Genomic DNA, 13,530 nt, shown 5'->3' with positions numbered 1-13,530 from the left:
CACAGCTTATAGTAGGTATTCAATAAATGTTAGGGTCTTTTCTTCCTTCAACATTTCAACCTGAAAGGTATTAATGCTTTTAGGCTAGTTTTAGCAAATGCTTATTTCTATGTTTAGCAACAATGATTACAGATTTTTTTTTTTTGGAGAAAATGCAAATAGAACTTTGTATAATAATCAAAGTAAAAACAGATCCCAGAGTTTGATTGTCAGAGGAAAATGGTATTTTCTATCTAGTTTACAATTATCTCATTAATTAAAATTTCCAACAAATTATTGTTCTCCTTTAGGTCAGAATAGTACACCAAGAAAAATGATGCTGGAAAAAACCCGGTAATGACTTCTACACCTGTTTGTTGGGTTACTGATAGTTCTAACTACATCACTCCTTAAATTTTATTATTTATTTATTTATTTATGTATATACGTAAAGCATTTAAATTTCTAAAACAAGGTGATACTTATAATAAAAGACATAGATTCCATACAACTGAGAACCATTTAAATAAAATAAAGGGAAGGGAGATAGTAAAGAAATAATCAAAGCCAAAAACTAGGCTAAGGGAAGACACCATCATTAAACCACAAATTTGACTCAGAGATTCCTAGTAGTTAAGACAAAAAGCTTTACATAGCTATGGTGATACAATTAAAAGAAAGCATACCAATTCACCTCTAAACTGTTATAGGAACTTGGCTTGGTTCATAACAAAAAGGACAAAGAATATAATAGAGAAGACCCTCAATAAGAACTTTTATGAACAACAGAGGTTTTCCACATAGCCATTTCTTATACTAACGTTAGATATAAGGAAGGACATGATGTTAAGGCCTACAAAAAGATGGGGCAAAAATTAACAGACAATTGATACGTAGCTATTTGGCCACCTGCCTTGATACAGGGATAAAATTTATTGACCTTTGTGAATGAATTGATATCATGTCCCTCAGATTATATCTCTTGAAAATCTTTCATCTTAGATCATGCTTTCAACAAGAGTTATTTAGTAGACAGCTCAAAATTGAGGTTAGCAGCAAATGTCTGAAATGCTAATATAAATTCTATGTTACTGACTAAAAGAGGATCAATATGTTCTAGATGAGGAATTCTTCTTTCCTGCTCAGCAACCATGGCCTGACAATAGATTAGTAATTCTTAACTGGGGCAATTTCGCGCCCCAGGGGACATTTGGCAATGTCTGGAGACATTTTTGGTTGTCACCACTGGTGGGCTGCTAGTGGCATCAGCAGGTAGAGACCAGGGATACTACTAAACATCCTACAATGCACAAAACAGCCTCCCCTCAACAATGAATTATCCAGTCCAACACATCAATAGCACCAAGGTTGAGAAAATCTGCCCTAGATCAGTGGTCTTCAAAAAATTTTGCTCACCACTTCCTAAATAATTTTTTTAAAACTATGTGCTCCCTCACACATTTAAATTGACATCTAAAATTTTTCATAATGAATTTAAATGGTTGCAAAAAAGTAATTTCCAGCATATTTAATACTATCATTAAATTAAAATGTTATAGTACTCTTAAAAATGGAATCTAAAAACCACAGCAGTATGATAACCATCATGATCCAATGGAGAATACATATGAAAAAGCTCTTCTTTAAAATTCAGAATTTTACATCAATTTTGGGAAAGAATACACATATAAAAACTGAGGATCTAGAAATCAGTTCCTTTAGAGACATCAGTTATAGGCTGAATTTTGTCCCCTCACCCTCAAAATATATGTTGAAGTCCTAACCCTCAGTACCTCAGAATGTGACCTTATTTGGAAGTAAGTTCTTAGCAGATTTAACCACGATGACACCATTAGGGTGGGCCATAATCCAATATATAAGGTGTCCTTATAAAAAGGAGAAATTGGACATGCATAAAGAGAATGTCATGTCAAGATGAAGGCAGAGTAGACTAATGCAGCTGTAAGCCAAGGAAGGCCAAGGATTGATGGCTACCACCAGAAGTTTGGAAGGATTCCACTCAGAATCTGAGAGGGAACAAGGCATTCTTGACACCTTGATTTCAGACTTGAAACCCAGACCTGTGCCTCCAGAACCTGAAATCCAGAATTTGCCTCCAGAACTGTGAGATAGTCAAATGCATTACATTTATTGTGCACTTTATTTCTATTATTATTACATTGTAATATATAATGAAATAATTCTAAAACTCACCATCATGCAGAATCTAATGCTGCTGCTGATCTAACAGGAGGCGGAGCACGGGCAGTGATGTGAGCAATGGGGAGTGGCTGTAAACACAGATGAAGCTTCGCTCACTCGCCTATCGCTCACCTCCTGCTTCCTAACAGGCCACAGACCAATATGGATCCGAGGTCCGGGAGTTGCGGACTGCAGTTCTATAGCACAGTAGTGTGACTATGGTTAACAATACTGTACTATTTAATGCATATTTCAAAGTGGCTAGAAGAAAGAATTTTGAATATTCTCACCACAAAGAAATGATAAATATATGAGGTGATGGTTATACTAAATATCCTGATTTGATTATTACACAACATATACATGTAGCAAAACATCACACTGTACCCCATAAAGATGTACAATTATGTGTCAATTAAAAAGAAAAAAAAGAATGCTAAATAGCTCCAACATACTCCTATCGGCCTTTCACCGTAACATGTACTCCTTTAGAAGAAAATACTAAACAGAGGGCAACTTATTAATGTTCTTTTGTTTTTTGTTTTTTTTAGACAGAGTTTCACTCTGTTACCCTGGGTGGAGTGCAGTGGCGTTATCATAGCTCACTGCAACCTCAAACTCATGGGCTCAAGCGACCCTCTTGCCTCAGCCTCCCAAATAGCTGGAAGTACAGGCATGCGCCAGGATGCCCAGCTAATTATTCTATTTTTAGTAGAGACAGGGTCTGGCTCTTGCTCAGGATGGTCTTGAATTCCTGAACTCAAGCAATCCTCCAGCCTCAGCCTCCCGGAGTGTGAGGATTACAGGCGTAAGCCTCCACGCCTGGCCTAAAATATTAATTTTAATGTGGCATTATGCTATTTTAGAATAGAAGCTCCCCAAAAGGCTGAGGGTGTTATTCATTATTAAAACACCTCTCTAAGAAAATACTGATGCATACTTAAAATCCTTACCATACTGTTTTCATACTTAGGATGTACCTAAGTATAATTACAAGTATATAATCAGGGTGAGATAGCTCCTCACTGTATGTTATTGGACAAACAGTATCATTTCAAGGTTTTTTTAGTAATTAAAAAACTTAACAAAAGTGCCTTTGTATTATTAATATATAACATAGCTTGGAAAATAAAAGGCATCAAGAAAGCTATATAAACTAATTCCAAATGTTTAAAAATATATATATATATAAAACTTCCGAGTTTATATAATTTAGAGTTAAGACTTTTTAAAATGAAATATTGATAACCCCTAGCCAGTTCTCCAATTTTATATAAGTTGTTCTGCAAACTGAACAATAATGTCACAAGAAAAAAAACACATTTATTAATTACTTTTAGTGATCATACATTGATCTATGAAATAATGTTTTAAAAATTATGTTTGAAGACATGTTGCTAGAAGTCTTACCGTGAGCTGTGTAGTTTGTACAGTTAACTGGCTCTTGCGTAGCATCATTTATTTTGGGATCTTTACAGATATATGTAAAAAAAAAAGTTAAGGAAATATGGACTACATTCCAACACAAAACATTATCATGTCTTTAATATCTCATATTATACACTCACAATAATATTAATATATAAAGAGAGGCTGCTAGTTTGTCCAAGTCAAGCCTAAGTACAAATATACTTCTGGTGTTGCTAAATAATACTTGAACATTAACTTATTATAAAAAAAGTATATTAACACATATTAAAAGCTCTAGCAGAGGATGCCATACTTAAAGAACATCAGGGTATAAACTCAAAGCAAGAATCAAAATAAAAATCTTTACCAAATTATTTCAAGAGGGCTTCAGGTTAAAAACAAATCAGCTTCCAGAGATCTGAACTGAATTAATTTATGGGGCCCCTAGCATTATCATATACATAATTTCATGTAACACAAACAACATTGTGAGGTAGATCCCATTATCCCCACATTACAGAAGCACAAACTGAGGCTCAAACTTTGAGTGGCTTATCCAAAGTCATATAAATGACAGGTAGTAAATTCAACTTTCCTGATTGCAAGCCTTCAGAACACTTTCCAACAGAGTGCAGGGAATATGGTTGTTTTCTGTGTGGTCACCCAACAGGAATTTAAGTTTTTGAAAACAGATATAATAATCCTCCTCTAAAAGACGTTCAAAACGCTTGATGGGGGGATTTCTGTCTGCTAAATCTTACTGTTGACACTAAAATGGGGTAGGCATGGTATTTATAAGATGTCTCTGGAGATTGCCAGACCCCTGTATAAGGTTTTTGAGTCACTTTTTGGAAACCCTATCTTTATGGCAGGAGTAACAGACATTTTCCAGTTGTCATCACCTTATAGTCCTATATACTCAGTTGCTTCTCTCTAGGGTTCAACTCTTCATACTGCCCAATTATTTTCTTAGAATCACCCTGAAATTTTTGCCAAGAAAAGGACTCAACTTACTAGGTCAGTGATTCTCAAACTTCAAGCACAATGACATTCAGCAAGTTAGAGCAATTCTGTAAAAATCTAATAATGGCTTTATCTCCTCAACTCACCTAAAAATACTACAGAATTTTCTTAATTTTACAGATTTTCTCTCATAGACTCTTTCTTACACCTCTGGCTTCTGGTATTAGTTTTTTGTTTTTTTTTTTTCCCTGTCCTACAATGTTTATAAAACAGTATCAAATTTTGTGCAAAAGTAGCTATTTTAGTTTGAATGTAACTCATATTTTAGCTTGTTCCTTTATCACAAAGCTGCGTTATGAGATCCACTTAACCCTTCAGCCTCAGTTTTCTCATCCATAAATAAAGAGCTAACACATACAGTCCCTACTATGCCAGGCACTGTTCTAAGCGTTTTACCTATATTTACTTAAATATGGCAACAGAGCTTTAAGTTGGTGGCACTGGTATCCAGATTTTTATTCCAGAGAAAAGAGTTCTAGTAATTTGCTCAAGGTTACAAAGTGCAGCAGGAATTCCTCCCCCCAGGATAGCATCTCACTGAGTTTGAGGATGACAAGGTAATATATTTAAAGTTAATGATAAACAGGCAACACACCTTGGCTATATTGCTATTTATTACTTATGTGTCTCCTCCCAAATCAGCAAATTTTTCCAGGGTAGAGTCTGTCAATCTGTGTATTACTAGTACCTAGAACAGGGCCTGGCATAGTTGAGGATCTAAATGTTTATTGAATAGATAAGCACATTGGGAAAAGAAAAAAAAATAGGTGGATCAGAAGACGGAGTGCCAACGACTAGTAAAATCCTAAGGCAATCACAAAGCGTGGCCTCTATCCCTACCATCCCCGCACCTCTCTTCACCTCCAACGGCCCCTCAGCCACCAAAGGTCACAGGTCATCGTTTCCTTTAGCACCGCCCTAGCCCTTCCTGAGGGCCGGGACCCACTTGCGACCCCAACTCTACCTCGCCTCCACGGGGGAATGCTCCCCACAGAGGATATTGTCCCACTTTGAGGTCCTCGCACTTAAGCAACTCCTCGCCCCCGGCGGCGGCTGTGGCGGCAGCCCCCCAAGGTCCCGTGGTGCCTGAGATGAGCCACAGGACACCAAGGAACGGGGCAGCCACGGCCCCCGGTGCAGCCAGCCCGGAGGGCCAGGCGGCCGCCATGTTGGAGACCGGCGCGTCCCCCACAACTTCCGGTTCCGCCTCCTCCTAGTCGCGGGCGGGAGAAGGGCGCAGGGAGGGAGGCTCTTAAAGGGACCACGCTGCGGATAGAGGCCAGTTTGGTCACCTGGCTCGTTTTCTTCCTTGAGAGCCTGTGGAATCACCTGGGAGACGTTTTTAAAAAATCCACGTTCCCGGTCTCTCGGCCGGGGCGAATTTCCCCACGAACTCTTGGAAGGAGCTAAGGCTGGTCTCTGAGTGCTGGAAGAAGGAAAGGACTGTGTTAGGGAATCAGCTGCCTCCACCAGCCCCTCACTGCCGCGCTAACTGGGCTGCAGCTTTTCGGTCCTCCAGAAGTGCCAGCGCCTCCCGGCATTGGGATAAAGGCTTTCCGTGCATCATTTCTGTTCGTCCTGATGGAAGTGGGGTTTACGGATAAGGACGAGGCTCTAAGACGCTGAAAGCACTTAGTTACTGAGTGACTCAGTTGGAGTAAAATCGATGTTTGCCGGATTTCAGAATCTGTGCTCTTACTAATTATGATAGAAAGTCTCCATGTTACCTTAGAGGATTTGTGGAAGGCTCCCACGAAAAGAACTTAAGAACTCTGTATCCCATAGAGAGATATCACACCTTTTTAAAAATAAGATTCTTTCAAGAAATAATTGTTATGTGTTTATTTTTGAAAGAGGTCTCAATATGTTTCTATTTTTTGTAGAGATGGGGTCTTTCTCTTGCTCAGGCTGGTTTCCAATTCTTGGGCTCAAGCAATCCTCCCACTTTGGCCTCCCAAAGTGCTAGGATTACAGTCATGAGCCAAGGCGCCCTGCTATTTTTAACTTAACTTAAAACATTTATGCATAATATTTATGCTTTAAATCAGATTTAAATGATAATTTGAAATTTACTAGTTCAGGGGGGAGAGGAAGGAGGGGATGGGTGAAAACCTACCTAACAGGTACAGTGAACACTATCTGGGTGATGAGCACATTTACACCCTGACTCAAGCATTACAAAAGCGATTCTTGTAAACCAAAAACATTTGTACCTACTTAATACTTTGTAATTAAAAAAAAAATTTACTAGTTCAAGTTAAACTTCTTATTTTAAATGGACTTCCTCCTCTTTCATTTTTTTCCTTCCTTTTTTTCTTTTCTCTCTCTTTTCCTCCCTCTCTCCCTCCAAAAAATATTTCTTAAGCATTTACTACATACCCAGCGTGAGGCCAAATCTTAGACTCAAAAAGTGGAAAGACAAGAACTAGCAATTAAGCACTTTATGTTTGGTAGGAGAAAAGACAATTAACATACTATTTGATAATTGTTGTAATAGAAGCACATACTAGCTACTAGAGTAGGACAAGGGTTTTGATCAAGATATTCTCCCAAAACAGTACTTGAAACACCGTATTTTGTCACTAGCATGAGAATAATTAAAAATCCAGGCCAAACTGAATCAGCAGAGACGTATCTTCATAGGATACATGACTACCTAAAAATGTAGTCCAGAAAACTAACCATTAAACTTTAAGTTAAAAAACAAAAAACAAAACCCCAGTAAAGGCCGGGCGCGAGGGTGGCTCACGCCTTTAATTCTAGCACTCTGGGAGGCTGAGGCTGGTGGATCGCTCGAGGTCAGGAGTTTGAGACCAGCCTAAGCAAGAGTAAGACCCCCGTCTTCTAAAAATAGAAAGAAATTATATGGACAACTAAAAATATATATAGAAAAAATTAGCCAGGCATGGTGGCGCATGCCTGTAGTCCCAGCCACTCGGGAGGCTGAGGCAGTAGGATTGCTTAAGCCCAGGAGTTTGAGGTTGCTGTGAGCTAGGCTGACGCCACAGCACTCACTCTAGCCCGGGCAACAGAGCAAGACTCTGTCTCAAAAAAACAAAACAAAACAAAACAAAACAAAAAAAACCCAGTAAAATATACAATATACAGCTCAACACCATCCCTCAGCCTAATCCTGAGATGAAATTTAGGAAAGGGTTAGGAGTCAAGGATAAGGTAAAAATCTGTCAAAAGAAAATTACTGCAATTTTAGTTATAGATCTAATTGGCTTTTAGTCACAATTCAAGAATCTGGGCAGCCTGCATTCTATACACTAGAATGAAAGTTCCCACTGGGCACTAGAACAGTGGTTTTATAAGGTGGGAACAAGGAAACAATAGAAAAATAAGTGATTGGTTAATATTAGGTTACTTCAGGTTACTTTTCTGTAAGCAGAGGGGACTTCCTTATACTGACTCAAGTAGACTGGAATCTTCTATAGTCAGGAAAAGCTGGTCTGTTTTGGGATCTATCTGCTTCCTTAAAATTTTAGTTGATGTGGCATTTAGCATGAGTGACTCCCTTCAGTTTGGTCTGGTCTGTTGGGGCCTGGTGCAGTAGCTCAGTTTAAAGCAATGGCCTCCCATAATTTTCGCTTAACAAATCCAAGGGTAAGGATCAGAATGTCTGTTACACATATGACCTGGTAATAAAAAATATTAACTTTGCATTTTGACTACCATTTTTACTTTCAGATTGTTCTGGTTTGATTTTTAAAATACAATCTTAATGTGGAAACAACCAAAGTGCCCATCAATACATGAGTGGATTAATAAAATGTGGTATATATATACCATGGAGTACTACTCAGCTATAATAAACAATGGTGATATAGCACCTCTTATATTTTCCTAGATAGAGCTGGAGCCCATTCTACTAAGTGAAGCATCCCAAGAATGGAAAAATAAGCACCACATGTACTCACCATCAAATTGGTTTCACTGATCATCACCTAAGAGCACATTTAGGAATAACATTCATCGGGTGTCGGGCTGATGTGGGGGGGAGGGGATGGGCGTATACATACATAATGAGTGTGACGCTCACCTTCTAGGGAATGGACATGCTTGAAGCTCTTACTGGGGTGAGGAGGAAGGCAATATACATAACCTAAACTTTTGTATCCCCATAATATGCTGAAATAAAAAAAAATACAATCTTAAGAAAATCAGACAGTTAAAAGTTGTAACTTTCTAGTTACAAAATTAGATATTTTCCTGCTGACCATAAGAATATTGCTGATCTTTGTATTTTCATAATTTTCCACATTGATTGTGAATTAAAAAAAATTTTTTTTACTGTAAATAGAATAGCTGGAAATCCACATAGATTCTGACAATTAACTATTTGAAAATGCTTACCCTTTGCTCTTAATATCATTACAAAATCTATTTTTGTGGTTCCAGTCTTTATACTCTCCTACAATATACAAACTAAAAAGAATAAAAATGTTTGTTTCCTCATGAAAGGAAACAAGCAATACAAAACTTTTGACCCTTGAACTGACAATGGGTTAAAAATTCACTTTCTCTTCTTACTGCCCCTTAATCTATTTTCTCATGGCTCTGTAAAATACATCACACTCTTTTTAAAGACAGTCTCTAATGACATGATTACTACATTGTCTAAATTTAGTAAGAACTTATATCTCAATGTTTTCAATGCCAAATTTGTCACATAAAAATTCTATAGAAAGAAAGGATATGACTAGTACAACCCAAGGTGGAAATTGTTGTGTGGAAATATTAGGAAGAGGATTACCATCGAAGCCTGAAGCATAGCTTCCTCTGGGATTCAAGGGCTCCATACATTGGATCTTTTCATTCCTAAGATTTTCACATACACCTAATTACTTTAACAGATAGTTCTGCCCCATAGCAAAACTTTCTAAGGAAACTAACTTAATTCTTGTTTCCCCAGTTAGGACAGAAACATTAAGAAATAAAACATTGTTTCTCTCAAACCTTCCTTTCTTATTTGATTATGATGGGCAGTATTTTTCTTTGGTGATAAATTCATAGTATTAGGGCTCTGCTAGATCTTTATTATACCCTCTGTACAACATTTGGAATTTGCCTGTATTCATGTTGTTAACTCTCAAGTATTTCTGATCGTGTCCTCCCTTTGGTGCACTAATCTAATTAAATTAAGTTTGATTCAGCACTTAATGAGGCCTATCTTTAGATGCCAAGTACATTTCATTTTAAATGTCAAATGGAGGATCTAAAACTGACTTATCAGAGTCCTGCTTCTCCCAAAACAAAACAAAATAAATTGGCTTATCTCAATTTCACTACCAATATTGCTTTTATCAGGTTCAAAACTTAGAATCATTTTTACCCTTCATTTTTCTCCTTGTTCTCCTTTAATACCTTTAATCTAATCAGTAAAGAACTGATATTTTTAAGTGTTCCTTCTTTTATTTAATCCTACATTTGCACCCTATTTCAAGTATTCCTCATTTCCTGTGTACCTTGCTATGTAGTGACCTCATAGTTCCTCTATTTTATTCCAAGCTTTCTCCCCAACTTTGTCAATCCATTTCTGTACACTGCTTCCAGATTAATCCTTCACTTAAAAAAAAAAACCTACACACTATTCAAAAACTTTTTGTAGTTCTTTAACTTCTCAGAGATAAAAGATAGACTCTTTTATTTTTTTTGTGGAGGCAGAGTCTCACTCTGTCCACCTGCCTAAGAGTCCAGTGGCATCATCATAGCTCATGATACAACCTCAAACTCCTGGGCTCAAGCAATCCTCCTGCCTCAGCTTCCCGAGTAGCTAGGACTACAGGTGCATGCCACCACACCTGGCTAATTTTTCTGTTTTTTTTTTTTGTTGTAGAGACAGGGTCTCGCTCTTGCTCAGGCTGGTCTCAAACTCCTGAGCTCAACGGATCCTCCTGCCTCGGACTCCCAGAGTGCTAGGATTGCAGGCGTGAGCCACTGTGCCCAGCCAAAAGGTAAACTCTTATAACCTAAAGTTCTTTGTGGTATTTTCAGGTCCTCTATCATCTGGCATGGTCTCAATTTTATTTACCACTATGCTTAGCTTTCTTCTTGCTGTCACCAGTCTCTACCATAATCATTCCCATCTATGCTGCTTCACTTATTGGGTACTTCCTATGTGCCACATATGTGCAAAACATGTATTTTTTTCACTTAACCTTCAAAACTACCATATGAAGTGAGCACTGTTACCGCAGTTTGCCTAATGAGAATTAGAAGGGTTAAGTAACTTGCCAAGGTCACAAATTTTAGGAAATGGTAGAGTCAGGATTGAAGCTCAGATCTGGCTTTAGGGTGTTCAAGTTGTCAATATCAAGAGTCATTTGTGTCAAAACCAAACAAAATAGAGTCAGGAGACTAAGAAGGGAAGATCCTTATGCATATACATATCTAGGATAAGAACTACTACAAAGACTCTGTGAAGGGCTCTTACCCACATGTGCCTGTAACAAGAACTTTTGCCAGGGACTTTCCAAACTGCAGCTTGCTACAGAGTCACAAGGACAGCTGGCCTGATATACAAGAACACTTGCCTGATATACTGGCTCAGCTAATGAACTGGCATCAACTCCTGAGGTAAGCCCTGTAACTGATGTTCTCCTTGTTTCAAAACAACTTACCTGTACTCCTCCTTTTGCCTTTAAAAGCTTCCCCTTACCTCAGCCTCCCTGAATGCACCTATGGTTGCCATGGAATGCACATTCTGCATTGCAATGCTTCCACTTATTCCCAAATAAGTTCATTATCTTTGGACAATCTCTGTTATTTTAGGTTGACAAGAGCTTGTGCTCTTAAAAATCCATCTTCATTCCGTGAATAAGACACTCTTGAAGATTCTCAGAGGTAAACATTTTCTGGCACAGAGAAAGCTCCTTAAAAAAATGTATTGAATAAATACATATATATATATATATTTTTTTAAGACACAAGATGTGGCTGTGTTGCCCAGGCTGGGCTCAAACTCCAGGGCTCAAGCCATCCTTAACTATAGGTGTGCCACAGTACCCAACAAAAATTTTTTTTTCTTAATTCCAAGTAAGAGTCACAGGAAAGTTCACATTAAATTAACACAAAAATGTGAGAAAATGAGCTTAAACATGGTAGAGATAGATGTTTGCTGGGGTAGTCAGGGAGGCAGCTTTTCGTAAGAGGTGAGACTTGAATCTAGCACTGGAGGAATGGTAGGGCTTACAGAATATTCCAGGCAGGGGGAAGAGAATGAATTACAGAAAAGCCATTGTATGGTGATTGCATGGACTTCGAGTAGATAAAGTCTGCCCAGAGTAAGGTCCTGGTGAAGTGCAAGATTAGGTTGAAGAGTCTGCACAGAGGGGAGAATCTGGAGGGCCTTGAATACCGAGAAAAGGAGTTTGGACTTGGTTTCATGGTCAATTCAAAGTTAAATAATTTTTCGAAAAAGGGGGAATATGTTCATAACATCATCAAATGTTAAAGTAAGAAGAGGCTAGGCAGGATGGTTCATGCCGGTACTGTAATCCCAGCACTTTGGGAAGCCAAGGTGGGAAGATTGCTAGAGGCTAAGTGTTGGAGATGAGCCTCGGCAACATAGCAAGACCCTGTGTCTACAAAAAATTTAAAAAATTAATTGGGTGTGGTGGCGTGAGCCTATAGTCCTAGCTACTCGAAAGGCTGAGGCAGGAGGATCTCTTGACCCTAGGAGTTCAAGGCTGTAGCAAGCTATGATTGTGCCACTGCACTACTCCAGCCTGGACCACAGAGCAAGACCCTATCTCTAAAAAAAAAAAAAAAAAATAGATACAGTAAAAACAGACAGACGCAATGTTTGCAAGGTGATGTTTTGACATAATTGCTCTACACTTTTCTTTTTGCTGTCCTGCTGACTTGGGAAGCATTACCTTCTCCATTTTACCTAAGTAAATCCCAAATACTGTTAAGACCTGTTTTAAGTCTTAACAATGCTTTCAACAAGTGTAATGGGTCTCTATTTTCTGAAGGTCTGGTTTCATTCTATTTGCTAATTTAAGTTATTGTATTATGTAAAATGATTTCCCTGAAGAGTTTCTTAGTTTCTAAAATGCAGGGACCGTGCTGATAATGTGTATCTACTTACCGGGCCTAACGAGTGATATTTTCTTTAAGACAAGCAAAGAAACTATAAAGTGCCAAGTGCATGATCCTACAACAAAAGTCTTTATGTTGGAGTTGTTTTGTATATATTCCTCATCTTGTGAGGACAAGGATACCATTTTACACATCTCCCCAGAGTCATTCACAGTGTTTAACAAATACTTCATTTATTCAATGAATAAGATATCCAAAGATTGATTCTCTTACCTTTAATGTGTAGACTGTATTAGACAAAGTAAAACGCCTATCATCAAAGTTCTAAATTAAAGAGAGTGGATGAATGCCACTGTGGCATATTTTTCTCCAAGTCAACCTGTGACATCAAGAATGAAAATTTTAAAATGTATAGGGAAATCAACACTGTAGTTAAGTCAAAAGACCCCGTCTGGGTCGCAAACTTTGGGCCAGTTAACCTACACGGTGCCCGGTTTCTTCATCAGTTTCTTCCCAGAGAAAATGAGATAATGCATAAACTAGCACCAGGAATACAGAAGGCAAATACTGCTAGATTAGTTTCTTCCCTCAACTAAATGAGAAGAAAATAATGACTCTGACAGTTACACTTCCATGAATATTTTATGTTGCGTCACTGGACACAGAAAACACAAAGGAGGGATGAGAGAACGCGAAAGGAACGGGGCGAAAGGACAAGGGCTAAGCAGATTTGACCAATGCTTTAATCAATATCCTCCTTCGATTTCCTCGATCTTGGCCCTCGCTCTCCACCCAGCCCTCCAACCACACCTGTGGGGCCGGATCTCCCACCGGGTTCGTGCCGGCTGCCCCCAGCACGCGGCGTTT

The 13,530-nt window shown here is 38.4% G+C and overlaps 1 protein-coding gene across 1 annotated transcript in view; it reads right to left on the bottom strand.

The window, feature by feature from the left end:
• TM2D1 (TM2 domain containing 1) overlaps positions 1-6,088 on the bottom strand; it is a 42,589-nt gene extending 36,501 nt beyond the window's left edge. The window contains exons 1-2 of the mRNA XM_045547884.1: positions 5,616-6,088; positions 3,592-3,665 (exon numbers count right to left, since the gene is read on the bottom strand). Coding sequence (XP_045403840.1) covers positions 3,592-3,665; positions 5,616-5,782 — 241 coding nt within the window. The 5' untranslated portion in view covers positions 5,783-6,088. The remainder of the gene's footprint in view (positions 1-3,591; positions 3,666-5,615) is intronic.
• Positions 6,089-13,530: the final 7,442 nt, after the last annotated feature.

The sequence above is a fragment of the Lemur catta genome, chromosome 3 (assembly GCF_020740605.2).
Source record: "Lemur catta isolate mLemCat1 chromosome 3, mLemCat1.pri, whole genome shotgun sequence".
Taxonomy (NCBI): Eukaryota; Metazoa; Chordata; class Mammalia; order Primates; family Lemuridae; genus Lemur; species Lemur catta.
Note: the sequence above shows the minus strand (reverse complement) of the source record. Positions and strands in the feature narration are given on the sequence as shown.